The following is a 20,704-nucleotide window of genomic DNA, read 5'->3' as shown; positions in this document are numbered from 1 at the left end:
TTATATGGTAATTTAAAAACCTCTCATCATTGCTTATTGCTCCATCAGACCATTCAGGGTTCCCACACTTTCTGACCAATGAATTTCCATGACGTTGTTTGTGATTACTAGATACAGATAAAAAATTGTTTTTGAGCCACACCAATTTCCAAATGAATCTTTCAGACCTCTTCGACTAATTCTTTGATAAGCACAGACACAAAAGAATGATCCACTGATAAATCAGACATCACTATGGCTTGCGAGCAACTTTAACCTGACACAAGAGTAATATCTACTATAGCTCTTGAAATACAGTATTTTAGAGCAGAGAATGAGAACACATTTATTTACTATAGTGATTTCTATAAATTTCAGGCCTGGAAAACACAATTTTACAGTTCCCTAATATTTCCAGGTTTCACCATTACAGTATTGAGAACTGGTTAATTGAAACTGCTTTTTAGGTGCTTATAGACGAAAAGCTGTCTCTATTAAGATAAATTCTTCTCTTATTATATAAATATCCCAAACAAACGGGCACACATATGCATAGAAACTTACATAGCCACCCATGAAGTTGAGATTGTACATTTTCTAAGAGAGCTCAATATTATGTTAAAGGTAGAGCTGTCCATATTTAAACAAATATGTGTTTATCTAATCAAATGAATCACAATTAATTGGATATATAAATACTGCATTTGCAGAGATCAATATATAGTATTATGATCACATAATTACAATAATGATAACAATTTCAATTTTTTAATTGCATTACATTATTTTGGCAGACAAGAAAAGCATTGATAAGACAATAAAAGAAAAAGTAGCTTTAGAGGCATTTAACATAAGTGTAACAGTAGCCAGCTGATTGATAGTTGTGCAATGTGTATAAACCTCACTGATGCTAGGGGCTGTAGCCTATAGCCTCCTTGTTAGCGCTCCCGCCTCCCATGCAGGAGACCCCAGTTCGAATCCCATACGGAGCGGGTAGAACAGGAGTGTCACAATGGTGCCATGACCCGGATGGGAGTGAGGTTTAGGGGGTGAGTGTAACGGTAGCCAGATCGATAGTTGTGCAATATGTATAAACCTTACTCTCCTGACCTTAAGAGGTGTGCTGTAACCTATAGCCTCCTTGTTAGCGCACCCGCCTACCATGCTGGAGACGCCGGTTTGAGTCCCACACGGAGCGGGTAGAACAGGAGCATCACATCAGCCTATCAATGGCCAACAATCCACAGCAATCTGATATTGTCAATCTGTCCCAGGTAGACAAATTATATGGGATTTTCTAAGGACTGATGCATGTTTCTGCATGCGTCGAGTTATAAACAAAATTTTTAGGATGCTGTGCCAAGTTAAATTTAGGTTAAGTTAGGTCTTGTGACCACTGTGTTTGGAGCTGTCTGCTGTGTGGTTTGTTGCCTGAATAGCTGCGAAATAGTGATGTTTTGTTCATGAGGGAATCTGTCTTTTTGAACGAATATTTTAAGTGAATGAATCATTCTTGTTCACCACCATACACTGACTAATATTTCTCGTTCACTGATGTCTTTCCCTTTTCAAGACTGCATTGGTGGCTTTTCATGCCTGTAAATTAAAACATTACAGATGAAAATGTTGTGCTTTGGTGCACAGAGTAAGATCTTGTTCATTAACTTTTTCTATGTCTTGGTAAAATGTAGCTAAGCATTTGAAAAATAAATTGGGAAAATAAGACCTGACATTTGAGGTGAAAATGGCTATGGTGTTTAAACTACATTTAAAGTGTCTTTGTACATTTGTAGACATGCAAATTCCATTTGTTTGGCTTTGTCCTGCTTTGTAAAGACTGACTATAGTGAAAGCCAACAGCATTCAAGTGCTGTGAAGGATTATACCATTGGTTTGACCTACTTAATGAACACACCTCTTCACTGAACTAGCTGGTCATGTCATTCGTGAAGAACTGAAAGTACTGTTCAACTCGTTTTTGAACAAATCAGTCATCTCATTCATGAAGATGGAGCTACATCCTCGTTTGTTCAGTTCGTCAATCTTGTTCAACAAGAAAAGGTAATTAAATAATTATGAATAAAATTGAGAGATCAATACATTTTAAAATGACATTCATATGCAATTGGAACTCAAAATGATTATTTTAGGCTAGTCTTGTCTTTTTTTTTGTATAGCTTGATAGTCATGCTCAGCAGTTCACAATATAATAGATATAATGTGTTGTCATATGTGGGGACACGCTTAATGCACTTATGCTTAAACACTCTGCAGTGCTGAATTCTCTTAGTAGAAATGTAGACACACAAATTTTAATAAAGTATAATTAGACTGGTCATGAATGACTGCTTTTGATTCAATGCAATTTTGTAAAAGATGGTAATTTGGCACTATCTATAGGCACAAATCAATGAACGAATCTGAATGAATCTTTTTGGTGAAAGAAATCAAAAGAATAAAGTCACTGAAATGAATCAAAATCACCACCACTTCTGTGAGTTGCCCATGCAGCTGGAGTTTCACTATCTCCCTATGGACAGAGACTTGTAAAAAAATGAAGGTGTTACTTCAAGCTTAAATTGCTTGGATATTCCTAATTAAGGTCCGGGGGCATGATTAATTATTAACAAATTTTTCTAGTTAAACGTAATCATTGATAATCATCAATATTCCCATTTATTTTGCAATGTTTTGTGCAAATTTACAGTTCTTTTTTCATAAACAATGAAAAAGCACTCTAAGTGTTCAATTATTCCACTTTTAGTTTTTTGTCAGGGTTGCAAAAAACGTTAAAATCTACAAGCCATTGAAACGTCCTGCCTCGCTTATTTTCTTCCACGCTCACACCAGCAGTACTGGAACATATTATTTATCAGCACACAGTACTTTGTGATGACACTAAATATGAATCATCGCTCGGAAAGGGCCCTTTAGATTTATTGAGCAGCAAACCACTGATACATTTGAGAAACAAAGGCTCAAGCGCCCGTTAGCAGTCAGCAACACTGAAACTCACCCCCATCCAGCTGTCATCACCTAGCCATTAGATGCCCAGCAATAAACCTCCCAATAATTAAAGAGCTAATAACTAGAATAATGCAGTTTCACACCAAGAGGGCATAGGAGATGAAGCTTTGCTTTAGGCTAATGAAAAAACTAAAAGCACCCAGAACGCTTTTGAAAGTTTACGGAGTAATTTAAGTGTCATTTGATGTTAGTGACACTGAAGCATGTGACCCTTAGAGGGAGTAGGGTCCAATTCTGTCACATTAGTGCATGGTTTAGGGCCCTGCATGAGTGCATCAGAAACAATTTAGTCAGGCTCATCTTCTCTGCTGTGAAGCTAAGTATAATAAAATAGGTGGAGCCGTACAAACGACAGCGATGGATAAAGAGCTCTGAAGATTACTCATTTATGTGACAAATTAAACAGATCATGAATAAACAGTATCAGTGAGAAGAGTGGTGACAGTAATTATTGCGTCTCCATCACTGACCGTAAAAGCTTGTTACAGAAGCTGCAGATTAAGCTTCAGAAAAATTACTCATATCGGAAAGCACCGAATTATTACCAGCTGACTTAATTAAAGGCTTGTTTTAGTCAATGATATTACAGGTGTCAATGAGATCTAGTAGAACTTATCCAGAGCAAAAAGAGCTTTTAAGTTAAATCGCAAAAGAGAATTAGCATTTTCAAGCACAATAGGAACTTCTAATGCCGTTTTAAAATAGCAGTTTCAATTTATGAGTTAAATAAGGTTTGTGGTTAACATTACTTGAAGAGACTTTCACATTTTGTTCTACAACATACACTGTTCTTCATCTTACCTTGACAAGCAGGAACAGGGGCGTCCCAGGCATAGAAGCCAAAGGGAGTCTTCTTACAAACAGCAGTGCTCTTCCCAATAAGCTGGTAGCCACGGTCGCATGCCCAGCGCACCAGGCTGTTCAGATGTCCTCCTGTTTGACTGCTTATGGAACCATGGACGGGAGAGTCAGGGGTGCTGCAGTACAAAGCTGTACAGACAGACAGACAGACAGACAGATAGACATAAACCAAACCCCATCAGTTCCTTATTTGCCACCCAGAGCAGAGCACTGTAACATGGGCTCATTCAAGCACATACTGTAGGAGTTAAAACTGTCCTAACAACACTGCTTAAAGTGTTTTTAAAGGGCTGAAAGGAATAGGTTCTCTCTTTTAAAAGAAATTCTGCAATTACCTACTCACCCTCATGTTGTTATAAACCTGTTTGATTTTCTTTATTCCGTGGAACACAAAATAAGAAAGCTGGAATGATTATATTTTACTGGCCGCTCTTTTCCATGCAATTAAATGAAATGGGGACTTGAGATTTCAATCTTCAAAAAAGCACCATAAAAGTTGACTCATATGCTATATTGCAAGTCTTGTAAAGCCATACGACACCTTTGTGTGAGGAAGGGATCAGAATTTACCATGGAAGTTCAATGGAAGAAATAAAGTCATAGAGGTTTTGACTGAAATGAAGGTGAGAAAATAATGACAGAATTTCATGTTTGGGTGTACTGTTTCTTAAAGCAATCATTTTCTTTTCTGCTATAATCCCTGAAAGTAAAGGTGCCTCATTAGTCTTAGCCAGTTTTTGTTTTTTGATTTTAAATACATTTGAGAGGCTGTTTGCCAAATATTTTAAACATCTGTGAAAAGGTCACAAAATCTGATTATATATATATATATATATTTTAATATGTGATGTCTTTTTAACCTAAAATTCTGTTACACAAAATTTTTATTGTTCTTAAAAAAGGATTAAACAACAATGTCAGGCATTCTCCATTTCTGTACTGTTCATTCATTCACAGTAAGTTCAGCCACATGCAGAACAGGCATGCCATGCATATGCAGAGCCTTTTTATTACAAATTAAAGTATTTTAAAGTAGGATTTATTCTTTTATTAAAAATGTAAAAAAAAAATCCAATAAAATATCTTCAGAACAAGGTTAGAGATAGCAACACCATGCTCCATGACTGCTATATCAGACAGAGGGTTTGCAAAGTCAATTGATGTAAACAAAACGTCTATGAAGAAAAATTCTTATGGAAAATCTGTTTTGATTAGCAACAGATTAGAGTTTACTACTAAGACAATACAGGAGGACAAATGATCCAAAGCACATGGCAAATATACAAAGGAATATAAGAAGGCTAGTAGTCTGTAATGGCACTGCAGGAGTGTGGACTATAAATGTAAAATGTGAATACGTAACTTAAAAGTCTTAAATGAAAGAATGAATTGAGAAATTAATTAATTCTCTCTCTCTCTCTCTCTCTCTCTCTCTCTCTCTCTCTCTCTCTCTCTCTCTCTATATATATATATATACATACATACATACATACATACATACATACAGTATGCTGTCTATATATATATATATATATTCATTGATGTATTGAATGGTTAGTGCGGAGAAAAACAAATCTTTGAAAACTGATGGTGTAACAAACAAAATGTGAAAGAAATTGGGGGTGAATACTTTCTGTTGGCACTGTGGTCACACACTCATCTTGAGACCAAACATACACATCAGTACCCATGTCAATCAAACTCAGCAAGAGACCTTGACAACCACAGAGAACTCCACAGAAAGAAAGAAGTTCTAAATTTGTAGCCAATATTAAATGTTCTTAGTCTTTCCTTCCTGTGATGGGAGGGCCAGCCAGAGGCTACAAGAGTCCAAATTCACATGCAGTTTATGGTGTAACCAAAATACCAATAACCATGGGAATTTATTTTATTCATAACATGGATTTTTCAACTACAACTGTGTGACCCTAACCCAAGGCTGAAATACATTCTTATTTTGAAATGTTTGCGCTTCATTACTGCCAGCTGCTCATTCAAACAGATAAGGGAAATAAAATGTGCTCTCCTTAAAAACTTGCTTAAATATACAATGCATTACAATATAAACAATTCAAAGTTACAATTATTATATTTCATCAACACTACACCATCAACAGTTGATCATTAGTAATCACTTGTCATAAATTTCCGATACGGCCTAATTATTGTGAACTACTCTGCAACAGCAGAGCTTGGAGAAAATACAACAGTGATGCATTTTCACTCTGAAGGACCTTCTGCATGCATTTATTTAATTAAATCGTATTCGTTTGAAGTCTGATTATCACATTAGGTCATATCACGATTCCTGTCTTTCCGCCCCAAAATTTAAGACCTGTTTTAAGGATAATTAAGATTTTGTCATATAATCTATGATATTTAAGACTTTTTATTACCTTAATTTTTGGAAAACTGAATTTAAGACATTTTAAGGATCCGTGGAAACCTTGCTTTGTCTCAAACAGACAGGTCAGAGGAAATGTTCTTCCTTGCCGCTTTCCTCTCATCGGTACCCCATTGGGTTAAATTCACTCAAGGCTTGGGTTGAATGGAAGTTTCATCAGGATGTGTGGCCCTAATAACAGGTAAATCTAGGTTTAAGAATTGCAACTGTGACGGAAAGCAAAGCCAAGCTGCATGGTGCTTGTGCCCTGAAGCAGAAATGTCATTTTGATGGAAAGACTGTGCTGACTGTAGAGAGTAGAAGCCAGGCTGTGAGACAGACAGCAGAGGTAAAGGAAAACTATTGATTCATGGAGTAAGGTAGATTTCTCAACTTAAATAGTTGAAATGATAGTTGAAAATCTACAATGCTGATGTGAGAATAAATTTAAACAACTGTCACTGCTGTAATTTGATATGCACATTACCACCCACAAAATTCACAATAAAGTCTTAATTTGCCACACTATCAGGGATAGGGGAGTTTGTTAACTTACAAGTTACAGGGACAGTTCCCCTGGTACAACCTGTGGTTAAGGTTTCTTGCTCAAGGGTACAATTGTAATAGCTCATGGATCAACCCTAAGATTGTCCCAGGTTTGAGCCTTGTTAGGTTTGAGCTTAGAGCCTTTTGGCTAGAAGGCCAGATTAACCAGTGGACTCCACCACCTGAAATTATAGTAATGTTAGCTCTCTGTATTTTACATCTTAAAAATAGTCACTATCTGAAATGCCAAAAACATTTAAAAATTGATCAGGATATTGGATGTCTAGGGATGTAATATCATGTTCCCACCAAAAATGAAAAGACAACATGCTTTAGAAAAACCCTACAGATAATAAAAATGTTTATGTACATAAAAAATTTACTAGCATGTCTCTAAAGAGTTGGTAGGGGTAAAGTAACTACAGAGTTGCGTAACTTTAACATGCGATATATTTCAGCACAAAAAACATCATCTTATTTAGAAACCATCCATAGTCCAACTTGACCAGGCCTAAAATGAACTTATTTAGTGATTTGGCAGACATATTAAAATGAAGTCAATCTCATTCTTTTCAGTGTGAATATGCCTAATTTCTATGCAAAAGAAGCCTGTTGCTCCTTATTGAGGAATGTCAGTGGAATTTACCTGATGCAATTAACGTTTTGCTATTACCACTCACTGAAAGCAAGTGGTAAACAGAACGTTATTAAAAAGAGATGTTTGTGTAAATTTTTTATTGATCATCAGTTTATAAAGAGCTGATTTATGTGCTTTAATCGAAGTGGAGTTATGTTCTACAGTCCCAGTAAAGTATGTCAGATCATGGTAGTCTTCAGCATCCTCCACAACTTAACACTCAGAATCAGCCTAAGAGGTTGGGATGGGGAAATACGCAGTGCAAAAACAGATTTGTTTGCCGGTATGTGCAACGTTATCAGATCTGCATTATTCCTTTAGTGGATCAGGTGCTAAACTGACTAGGGATATTAATGATTGATCGATAAATTGTCATAAATAAATTGATAAATTAAGCATATCAATAGCGCAGTTAGAAATCAAGACAGCAGACATTGAAAAGACCGTCTCTACAGTAATTTGCCTCTAGAGGGTGCACTACCGTGTGCATGCCAAAACACAGAAAAAGAAACACACATGCGTGTCCTTTGCTTCCTCTCTTGTAAAGATGAAGCGGGCTCAATGTAATTAATCATGGAACATTTCTCTATTGATCAACATTATGTTTTCTGCATACACCGTAATAGTGTGGTAAAGTACAACGTGACAAGCACTGATCCGCCAGTCTCCTTGTTTCATCTCAACCTACAATTACATCAGTAACAGGGCTGGACTGGGAAGAGAAATCGGCCCGGTGTAAAATCTTACATAGCAACTGGCCCAACTGTTGGACCAGTTGCTATCGTTCTGTGGTCCGTACTGCATAATGCGGTGGCTCATTTTTGCTTAGCGTGGCCTTTTCGGGCCGTTTCATGGCCGACCCACCGGCCTGCTTGGTTCTCCCGACGGACAGTCCACCCCTGACTGGCCCCAAAGTGTGTCAAGCCCACCGGGAAAATGCCCAGTATGCAAGATTGTCAGTCCAGCCCTGATCAGTAATCATTGGAAGAGCACGTAAGCAAATTCACCTGACATTTTAGTAAATAAGCGTTTTTTTTATGTACAATGTTTACACGGCTTGTTATGATTTGACTTAATTTCAAATATAAAATGTACATATGTCTGAAATATCCCACGATACACAATGTGAAGCCTTCTGTACAAGTTATTATTAAAAGTAATTCATTAACAGTAATTAAACAATTCACAAATTCACACTAAACACAGCCCAATTGTATTAAAATAAACTGAACTAAGAATATTTTAGGAGGAAAATGCCAACACTTAAATTTATTTAAAAGATATTTAAATAGTAGGCTAAATGTAGATATTATTTGGAGTCCTCCAAGGGCATTTTATGGTAATAACAATTAATGGATTAATTGAGCGTTCATTTCCACAACAATCGAACATGAAAATGTCTGAAAATTGATATCCCTAAAACCTACGCAGACAGCGTGAGAAAATGTACAGTGCTATCAGCGGGCGCATTGCATTCTTAGTGAATTCCTCTGGTATTGTCCAAGAGAATGCTGCTTTCAAACTCATCTCTGCAAAAAAGCTCAGTCCTTTCACAGTGAAAACCACCTGGCCACTAGGGAAATACCCCTTTTACGTGACCAATGAAAGCCCTTAAAACTTTGTTTATCCCTATTCTGTCCACTCTATTCTGACCACACAAAAACTCATCCACACATGGAATTGGTGTGGAGTGGGAGAGAGCAATGGGTCAATAAGTGCAACTACTGTGCCAATGGGTCTCTACCCCTTCTTGTTCTGTCAGTATGATTTTTCCAAGAGCCTGTAAAGCGCACAACCCCAGCTGCAAAGGCCATTTTTCAAACATATATGAGGCCCACTCTCAATTAAAGAACTGTGCCTATGCCTCTTGGGCACTGAAGACAACATAAATCCATCAGTACCACATGTCCAAGTTTATCAGATGCAATGATGTTTACACTGAAATGTAATAATAATGTACACAAGGGCTTGCACAACTACTCATTTTTACTAGTCGACTGGTGGTACAGAAAAGTATCAATATACACCTTAATTAAATGTCAATATTTACCTTGTGTAAATGACTCACCACATACTGTGCAGCATCAGTGAGATAATGTAGGTGTGATACCAATGCACACATATTTTCATTGCCAGACCCATGCTGCTTGTTTTGTCATAAACGGTGATGTCCCAATTGATTACTGTTTCTGTGAGTCTATGGGAGGCACTGTATAAGTTTCTGAGTGGTTTTCAAAAACGTTGCGCCAATGTGAACACTCCAAATGAACTTTGAAGAAGACAGTTTGCCTATAATGTGTTTTGTGTAGACAAAATGGTCCAGTTTTACTATTTTTTCGCTTTTATGTGATTCCAATATATATTTGCATATATTTGGCAACACATATCCGGGACACACTAGGATCTGCTTGTTGACAGTGGCATGTGATACACAACAAGCCGAAACAGACCAAACGCATCAACTAGTGGCAAAACGAACTAACTAGGCGACTAGTTGAGCAGTCGGTGCAGCGCCTAACATACACACACACACACACAAAGTGACCACACTTCCTCAGCCCAAAATGTGCATGCTCATTCAAATTCAAGCGTGCAAGCGATAAAGAGATTTAAATGGATACATACTTTGATACTCACCGACATAGCGGATGCGGAACCCTCTCTTGTTGGTGCCGTGGTCAGCTGACCAGCGCAGAAGCAGCTGGTGGCCGGTGGTAGTGATGTTGAAGGGTGAGGGGAGGTCACCGCTCAATGTGGCCAGTGTCTGACTATGAATCGTGGCTCCTTCAATAGAAATAGAGGGGAAAGGAAAAAGAGACAATTTGCAGGAGTACTGTTATATGAAATTATACCTGTCAAAAGAGATTAAACTTATAACGGTGGGTTGGTGCTTTAGAGGAACACAATTTGACTTTGGCTCTTGAAATTTCTTTTGGGAAATATCTTGAAAAAGTCAAAGTGTAGATAATATGAGCCTTGGCAATAAACAGTGTCTTCACTGTACATAGAATATCCACGCTTATAAGACTGCTATCTGTTTCACTTTACAAACTTTACATTAGTAAAAACATGCAGTCAAAAGAAAAGAAGTTCATATCAGTACACATTATACAATGCACATATACACTAAATACTACACAGGTTTATTTATAAAATAATTGTTATATATTTTCACAGTATAATTATGACAATTCAGTATAAATCTGGCTTTTACCAATAACAGCCTAGATTATATGAGAAAGAAGTATACCATCAAATACTTCAAGAATATCGTATTCCTTCTCGGTCTGGAAGAAGTCAAAATACAGGGTGATATTGTAGCCTTTCTCCACATTGATGCTCCATGAACACATCTGTAGGTTGGGGTAACTGTCTGGGTAACCCGGACTCAAAATCACCCCAGATGAGTCAAATCGAACATCATGAGCAGGGCATTGCACTGTGGAAAAAACATATTTTCAAAAACTTTTATTTTATTGTGTATTCATTTTGTTCAAAGAGGTCATCCATAAGAAGATTATAACTAGAACACTAGATTAGAGGACTGCTGTAACAAAACAATACATAACGTAACGTAACATAACACATTGTAACTGACCTGACCTTAACTTAACTTAACTAAAATCACCTCTTAGGAGTGTTTAATAAAGTTTAATCATTCAAATCTTATCACTGCTGAGATTGCACAATTCATCACATAGTTCAAAATAATCCATAAATCAGTTTGTTGGTAACACATTTTTTCAAAAACTTTAGGTGGAGAGCAATTGCAATTTGCCATCTTGCAAAAAAAAAATGAAATAAAATGAAATATTACATACTCTGCAAAACACTTCATGAGAACTCCTGTGCTGTGGCTCACTTTGTTTATTCTGCTCTAAAACTGCTTTAATGTGCATGACAAATGATTGAACTACCGTTTCCAGGCACTTTCCAGAATCTAAGCAGAGGACAAATTCTAACAAAGTGTATGCTCTCTCATGGGAACGCAGGGAGAAAATGGAGCTACTAAACTCAGCAAGATACGCATCACACATCAACTTCCAAACCCATGGAAGAACCAGTGATGGGAATGACTGAGCTCTTCATGGGCTAAAAGCAATACCACTTTTGATCACATTTTACCCTCCATTACATGCATGATCCTTTTCTGAGTGATTTGAGCTTATAGTCTAGCTTTGAGAATATCCTGTGATTTAGTTGTGGATGGAAGTTGGCCGTTTCTAAGGCAACAGTCTGTTGTATGTTGAAACCTTTAACCTCTGTTCTGTGCTACTGTATACATCACTGGTGTCTGAAAGAAAAGCCATAATCAGCACATAATCTTAGTTAATGGAGGCTGGTGGGTCTGTGTCATATTGGCTGTGTCCGAGAGCTTAAAAATGCTGCCGGAGGTAGGAAGGCAACAAGGCATGTCCATCAGGTAGGTTTTTGAAGGTAGCACAGATGCTTCCCAACATATAATTATATCCTCTCTGTAATTCAGAGTTTGATGGAAAACATAAAATAAAACCCAATGGAGTGTTTGAAAGGAGTAAATTAAATTAAACAGATTTTTTTATTTTTTTTTACTTATGACTAGTTATTAAAGGGATAGTTTACCTAAAAATAAAAATTCTGTCATTATTTACCCTCCCTCATGCCAATCCATACACGGATGACTTACTTCTTTCTGAGGAACACAAAACGATACATTTTATTCTGCCTAACTTTTGTGTTTCACAGAAGAAATTCAGTCATATCGTTTCGGAACACATTAAGGTGAGGAAATGATGATGGAATTTAAAGGAATAGTTCACAAATTTTATTTATTTTATCATCATTTACCATCATGCCATCCCAGATGTGAATGACTTTCTTCAGCAGAACACAAATGAAAAGATATTTCAGCTCTGTTGGTACATGCAATGCAAGTGAATGGGTGCCAAAATTTTGAAGCATTATAAAGTTTGTTTCAGGCCAGCTGTGTTATGCATGTTTACGAGAGTGGAGTTCAAGCTGCCTCTTGTGTGACGCAAACATTTGGCAAGTTCATGCGAGAACTGACACTTAAAATAAGCAAAATATGGAAGTGCAGTGTTGTTTACAACAGAGGAGGAATGTTATACAGAAGCTTAATTGGTTTTGCTATATATTTATTTATATTGATTTCTTTTTCAATATGGTGCTAGCGTGTGCTTATCTTGGATGCCTCAACCTATTGAAAAATTTAAGATTACATCCGCGGGCATCATCGCAAAGGGAAAGACTAACATTTCACAGATTCCATATCAATGGTCTAAGTGACTAATGCTACAGTATGGGTGGTCGCTGTTCACTGGTTTATTAAAACACCTACTGAGTCACTCAAAACATTGTGCAGTGAAACATTTTCCCCTGCCGATATCAGACCAGCCGAGGGATCTGAAGATACTGACATGCCAATGAAGGTCATACACATCTGGAATTGCATGAGAGTAAGTAAATTATGAGAGCATTTTCATTTTTGAGTGAAATTTAAAAATTTTAAAAATTCAAATTTGCTTGGTTATGTCTAAAGATCACTTCTAGATCATTTGACATGGCATTATGGTGCCTAGGAAGCCAGTATGGCTTCCTAGGCACCATAATAAAAACAGGACGTCCCTTCATCCAAAATAGCTGTCTACGAAGTTGAAGACAGAGCTGTTATTGAAGAATACATTTACCTTGGCAGGAAGGAGGTTGTCCGTCCATCTGTAACCTTTCCCCTAGCCTGCATGTCAGAATCTCACTCCCAACAAGGGTGAATCCAGGGTGACAACGATACCGTACAATATCACCTGAAAGAGAAAGAGAGAGAGAGAGAGAGAGAGAGAGAGAGAGAGAGAGAGAGAGAGAGAGAGAGAGACTTACAATGATTAAGCGTCTGTAATAATTAGGTGGGACAGCTAACCAACCTTTATGGCTTTAATGGAGACAAATGCCAGTAATATGGTGGTGGATATATATATATATATATTTTTTTAATATTAAACCTGAAGAGTGATAATTGAGCTGTAAGACATCAGAATCTGCAACCCTGGCTAATGAATTGCTTGCATTGGCTTTGCAAGACAACCCCCCCAACATCCCTCCACCTCCAGCATCTATGTAAAAATAATCACGTGTAAGCACATCAAAAGTATGACGCATTGGAGTGTTCTTATGCAGAGGAGCATTCCTATGCAGTGCCAGTGTCTAGGCAACAGGGTAACATGAATCCATCTTGCTTACAGTACTGGCCTAATTTCTGTACCACCGATCAAAAAAGCCAGACTTGATATTTAAGAATGCCAACATGCCTGTGGATGAGAACTCTTGAGCTATGAATGGGTCTCTTATTTACAGTACTAATTTAGTAGTTACTTTGGCACTGACAGATGGTAGGGATGGGAATTGATACAGATTTCCTGATTCAATTAGATTCCAATTCACAAGCTTTTGATTTGGATTTTGATTCGATTCAATATCGATTCATATGGGATTATTTAAGTTATATTGTCCTTTGCTTACATATAAAAGAAATTACCTCCCAGCTAATGCTGTTAATTATACAGGAGACCTTATAACTACATTAGGAAAATATACATATTTACTAATTATATTTTAATACTTTTTCATCAATTTGGTCATTATGATATGAATAAATATGATATAATATGAAAATGAATAAATAAATGTATGTGATCTATAAGATATTATATTTCATATATCATGATTTGTACTATTTACAAGTGTTTACATTGATTTGTTGAACACGTGCTAAAACCGGTATGGTCTTAAATGAGTGCATGTTAACTGAGAGAAGTCGAATGGCTTTACCTCATCTATGCCATGTATGATTAGAATGTAGTTGTAGTTGTTTAATAAACAACTGACAGTAAAGAACAGAAAGGGTATTAAAAGAGACAGAATTCAATGACAAATGGGTTGTGTGTCTCATCTTGGAAGCACATTACATGGAACGACTTTTACTCTCAACACCCTGTAAAAGTATCTTGCTGCTGAACAATTCACGACTAAACTACACAATTACTGGTGAGTGAAATGTAAACATATACCAGCCAGTTGCCAAATATATTCTCTTTTGTCGCATAGCACAAAGTTTGGTTGCAAATGCAAATGATTTCTTCTCATTGTAGTAGAGGGTTGTGCACTGAGCGAAAGATCGTTTTTAGGATATGAGAATCGATATCGAGATCATTCAAATGAAGATCGCGATTAATCGGAAAAACAATATTTTTACCCACCCCTACTGGCTGGAATGACTCAAGACTCCTATAACAGATGGTTAAGGGGGTGGATATGAGGTAAAAGATGATACATTTTGTGAGAGCTTATAGAGGTGAACTGAAGTAGTGATTAACAATTTCCTGTCACTTTTAGACTCTGCGTATTAAACTGAGAAAGGTGTATTTTAACATTGAAAAATTTATACAATGACAAATGAAACAAATTTTATCTGAAGGTAAATTGTTCACAGCACAAACTTGGTTTACTTTAAAAGAGTTAGGTAGTGAGGAATCAAATTTTACATGATATTTTTTCATAAAAGAAGTAATTGTAATATTAAAACACACTGTACATTTCAGAACTCAAAACTTCCTCTCCAGTCTAAAAAGAACATTTATTGTTTCCATTCTGCAAAAAGTACTCATTTTGAAATTGACCACATTGTGATGTCAAGTTGTGGTTTTCATTTTCACCACATTTTTGTTTGTTTGCTCTGCAAAGATTTTAGCCAATCAGGTGGGCTTGTCTTAAAGGGTACATCGCACCGGGTGTTTCAGACAGAATTCCAGAGACAGGGTAAAAAAGGTTGTATAATTTATACATTTTGTGTGTGTGTGTTTTTGTGCAAAAAACAAACAAACAAAAACAAACAAAGACTTTACTAACATTTAAAGTGAACATAAAAAAATACATGACATGACCCCTTTAAGGTAGCACTTCAGAGTCAGAATAACCTTTTTTCAACCATATGTAATAGAAATGCTATGTGTTCATACCTATCTCTAACTCATTGTCCTCCATCAAGATATCTGCATTTGCCACATCTGGTGGAGGCTGGCACACTCGTAACTGGTAGGCTACAGAGAAAGACAAGGAAAGATGAGATGACAGAGTTTAAAATGACTCTTCATGCTGTGTGTCTAACAGTTGCAAATGCTTAAAAATGCTGTAAGCCATTTTGCTAAATTCTGATATTTTACAAACTTCAACCACACACCCTCTCTCCAAAACTCCACCCTTTAAAGACACGTCAGATTTGGTCCTCCCAATCTTGAATATTTGGTCGCATCCTTGTGTGGATATGATTTTAAACATGGGCTCCGAAAGTATTTAGACACTTTTTCATTACATGGATCCGTCATTACAGCGGAAACTATACTGTACTCTGGGACATACAGATAAGTGTAAGACATCATTAGAGACCATAAAGTGTCTATTTTTATTTGTGTACACTCACAATAACAACAAAACCTTGTACTTTTGTAAAATAAAGAAAATAAAAAGGGTGCGATTTCAGCGAAGATGTCTCTGTGTTCGCGAGCATATTTCTGAAACATGTCACAAAAATGAACTGAAACTCCATGAGTTCTTATCACACAAACATGAAACATGTGCCTAAATAAAGCTTAAAATATCTACTTTTAAATAAAACAATTAAAATTTAAAACAAATATTCTCCTGCAATGTAATCTGTATAAAACAAAGCAATGTACAGTTTTTCCTGGCTCAGCTAATTATTCCTAATGTGATCACACCCACAGGCAGAGGGCGCCATTCATATGGTAATACAGTCATACAGTAAGTTCATTCACTTTTCTGCACGTTTGGAAGATGCCAAGATACACAGGTGAGGAAACTCCTGGATAGTGACGAAGAGTTAACATTTTCCTCAGAAGAAGAGTGGGACTCTTCTAGGATGAATGTTTGCATTTTGTAGAGTGACTTGATCCAGCAAAGGATACAATTTCAGATGAGTAATTCATATAGTTTTACTTAAATTAGATGACATGCTATTTTATATAAACATGTACATATTTTACAATGGGACTGTTTCCAGACTTGCCAGCCAGGATTCAGAGTATTGAAATTTGAAATATGACTCCTAATAAGCAAGATTTAGTTACATTTAAATGTTGTTTCAGCTAAAGCAGGTATTTCAATTGTATGCTGTATGATATAAATATGATATATAATATAATATAAAAATAATATGAATGTTTAGATTATATTTTAACTAGTGTTTATACTGCCTCATTTTCATCAACAAAGCTTGTGCTTGCAAATATCTGTTCTGGTGTAAATTAGTAAAATAAACTTTAAATATGCCCATATTAGAAAATCAGCATATTATAATGATTTCTGAAGGATCATGTGACACTGAAGACTGCAGTAATGATGCTGAAAATTCAGCTTTGATCACAAATTGCATTTTACAATATATTCAAATATAAAACTGTTATTTGAAATTGTAAAAAGTGTTCACAATATCACTGTTTTACAGTAATTTGGATAAAATAAATGCAGTCTTGGTGAGCAGAAGAGACTTCTTTTAAATGGTAGTGTAGGTCTAAAATTAAGTAAAGTCTTAATGTAAAGAAAATGTATAGTCAGATTACTTCTTTTAACTTTAAACTTGATTTTGATAATTAAATCTCCTCATATTCATTCTCTTTCTGTCACATTCCTCATTGATAGGCCCAGGAGAGGGGTCTTTGTCTCCTCAGGTGTGAATTACATCATTCATGATAATTCACGCCTCCTTGCATATGACCTTTCTAATACTAAAAGTGTCTTACAAAAGTTAAATGACTAAATTGTTTTGTATGAATGAGTGATCAGGATGTTTTTCACATAATTTTGTAGCAAAAACTATAGGCTACAAGATCTAGTTCTCAAAAGTCTTGTGGACAAATGTTGAGTATGTGTTATATGGCCTTATTTCAATGACTTAACGTTTTGTTTTTTCACAAAACCATGCATTAACGTTATTTTCTTAAAAATACAAACATGTACATACATGTTTCTCACATATTATTGTAGCCCAGTTTGTGCTGAATACATTGTTATCAGACTTTAGCCATTAATATGTTATACCCGTATGTCTGGTGGCGGGACATGCAAATTCTGTCTGCCAATTTCTCATTGGCCTTTTCTCATAGATCAGATATGCAAAAGGCTCTCAAGAGAGACCGCTAGTGTTGCTTCTTCGACACAACGTCGAAGTGAGCGACAGACGGGGAACTATGTTGCAAATACTTTTAACCAAATGGTGATCTTTAGTGCATGTATTCAGTCAATTCCCCTCAAGTTCAAACAGGTGTCCAGAGTAACCATAGGTGTAGTTCATCACATTAAATTAATAGTTCACCCAAACATTTTACTTCTCTCATCATTAACTCACCCTCATGCCATCCCAGATGTGTATGACTTTCCTTCTTCTGCAGAACACAAATTAAGATTTTTAATCTGTTGGTCCAAACAATGGTGACCAGAAGTAATCCATACAACTCCAATGGTTAGATCCATATCTTCTGTAGCAATATGATAGGTGTGTGTGACAAATGAGATCAATATTTAAGTCATTTTTACAACTCCATTTCCAAAAATGTTGGGACAGTATGAAAAATGCTAATAAAAACAAAAAGTAATGATTTCCCTTTGCTATATTGAAAACACTACAACTAAACATTATGTGATGATTTACCTTGTGAATTTCATAGTTTTTTTTAATGTACAGTAATTTCAAATTAGATGATTGCAACATGCTTCAAAAAAGTTGAGACAGGAGTAATTTAAGACTAATCACAATTTGCCGAGTTAAAATGACACAGCAATGTGAAGCAGAAGATGTTAAACAGGTGAAGTAATCGTGTCATTGTATATAAGGAGCCTTCAAAAACAGCCTAGTCCTTCAAGAGCAAGGATAATTTGAGACTTGTTAATTTGCCAACAGATGCTTCAGCAAATAATCCAGTACTTTGAGAACAATGTTCCCCAAAGACAAATTGGAAGGATTTGGGGCATTTCTTCCTCTACAGTGCACAATATAGTTAAAATATGAAAGGAATCTGGTAAAATCTCGGTGCGTATAGGGCAAGACGAAAACCACTTCTGAATGTGCATGATCTCTAATCCCTCAGAAATCACTGACTTTAAAAATATCATTCATCTGTAATGGATATCATGAACATGAGGGAAAAGGACCATCCAAGCTGTTATCAGCATCAGGTCCAAACGAAGTGTCTGAAGGGGCCAGGGGTGTGTTATGGCATGGGTATCTCGCACATCTGTGAGAACACCATGAATGCAGACAGATATGTACACATTTTGGAGCAGCAACCTTTTCCCTGGAAAAGGCGGTGCTATCCAGCAACGCCTTTTCCAGGGACTTCCCAGCATTTTCAGCAGGACAACTTCAAACCACATAAGTAGAGTGTGTGGATGCTTGAAAGGCCTGCCGTCCTGACCATCTCCAACTGAGAATGTGTGGCGCATTATGAAGCGCACAACAAGACAACAAAGACCCCCTACAACTATGCAGCTAAAGACCTGCATAATGGATGAGTGGGGGAAAATTCCCCTTTTTAAACTTAACAAACTTGTCTTCAGTGCCTTAATTCTTAATAAGTGTTATTAGAAGAAATGGTGATGTTTCACAGTGGTAAACGCTCGACTATCCCAACATTTTTGTTCATATCACTTCAGAAGACTTACCACTTACCAATTACCACTGGAGTTTGATGGATTACTTTTATACTGACTTTTGGGAAGTTCTGGTCAACATTCACTTGCATTGTAAGGACCAACAGAGCATATTCTTCTAAAAATATGAATTTGTGTTCTGCAGAAGAAAGAAAGTCATACATATCTGGCATGGCATGAGGGGGAGGAAATGATGAGAGCATTTTCATTTTTGGGAGACAAAACTGCAGACATGTTGGACTAAAGTTGGCAACCAGAAAGAGTCAAAATAATTGACCAATTTCTTTATGTAAAATGTCATGTTGAAAAGTATTTGTGCTATATTTCTTTAAAATAAATGCCACTTAGTTTGATTTTTTAAAACTAATGCAATGAACTTCATAAACTTTTAAGTGAGTGTCAAAATAAAATTTGGGGTGTGCAGGGTTGTGCTGGCATCCAGTCAGGGCTAATGACTGTGGAACTTGCGTGACAGATAATTATGTGATTAAGTAGGGTGACACTCAGGCGCATAGAAGGGTGACTATCACAGCACTCGATGCATCACCAGAATGGGCCTGCTCAGCACCTTTATCAATCGTTTACATCTACTACTGACAAACTCACAGTAGATAAATGTCCTAGCAAGTGAGTATGGCGCTATAATCACAAAGAACAAAACATGAGAAACCGACTCGCATAATGAGCGAATCACTTAAGAAGAGAAGGAATGAACTGAACATTTATCCAGATATGGATTGCATGAGTAATGCATTTGTTTTGAGTATAACAACACTGCAGCCTTTCCTGTGCAATGTATATATAGCTGTAAATGTTGATGATAATTACCTAGTAGCTTTGCGCTGCAAAACTGGCACGTTAATTATTCTGGTTTTAATGAAATCTGTGAATACAACAGGGCCTCGGAGCGCACAAGTTTATTCAAGGTTTGACATGAAGCTGTAATTGTAGAAACTTCAGACTGATTAAGATGAATATCAAGAGCCTTTGAGCTCCTCATCTTGAGGACATCAGGAACTGACAAGTTGAGGTGGAAGACACTGGCAAGTTCAGCTTTCAGAAGGCAGAGTTGGAAAACACAAATTAACTATTGAGGCCCACTTAACATGTGGCAGTTTCTCATCGTGTCTGCTGATGAGTAGCCCATTTTGTTTTGGGGTAAGTGAACAAAATGGAACAGCAACAAAAGGGGTGGCCTGGAGAGCTGAACATACAAGCTCTGATCAGTAGCCAAGTGGCTAAAATCACAAATTTACTCCCAAGAAGAGGCTTTTCAAGGGGGTGTGAAACAGGAGAAAAATTAACATGAAATTTAAAGGGGTATTTTAATACAAATGTAAAACTTGTCATTATTTCTTCACTTTCATAGCATCCCAAACCTGTTTGATTTGGTGTCTTCCACAAAAGGAACAAAGAAGATGTTAGTCAAGGACAGAATTAAGTACTTTTTAGGTGAACTACCCCTTTAAGCAATAACCTTCTGCTTTTTGTATTTAGTTTTTTTTTGTGATGAATCAAGGAGCAGGGGATGTGGAAGTCGATAGCGTGTATATGTT

General features: G+C 36.6%; 1 protein-coding gene across 1 annotated transcript in view; it reads right to left on the bottom strand.

Moving 5' to 3' along the window:
- LOC127650893 (CUB and sushi domain-containing protein 3-like) overlaps positions 1-20,704 on the bottom strand; it is a 686,283-nt gene that overhangs the window by 81,367 nt on the left and 584,212 nt on the right. The window contains exons 45-49 of the mRNA XM_052136534.1: positions 15,443-15,523; positions 13,121-13,234; positions 10,684-10,872; positions 10,071-10,217; positions 3,808-3,996 (exon numbers count right to left, since the gene is read on the bottom strand). Coding sequence (XP_051992494.1) covers positions 3,808-3,996; positions 10,071-10,217; positions 10,684-10,872; positions 13,121-13,234; positions 15,443-15,523 — 720 coding nt within the window. The remainder of the gene's footprint in view (positions 1-3,807; positions 3,997-10,070; positions 10,218-10,683; positions 10,873-13,120; positions 13,235-15,442; positions 15,524-20,704) is intronic.

Source organism: Xyrauchen texanus, chromosome 10, assembly GCF_025860055.1.
Source record: "Xyrauchen texanus isolate HMW12.3.18 chromosome 10, RBS_HiC_50CHRs, whole genome shotgun sequence".
NCBI lineage: Eukaryota > Metazoa > Chordata > Actinopteri > Cypriniformes > Catostomidae > Xyrauchen > Xyrauchen texanus.
The sequence above is the reverse complement of the archived record's forward strand: the minus strand, read 5'-3'. Positions and strand labels throughout refer to the sequence as shown.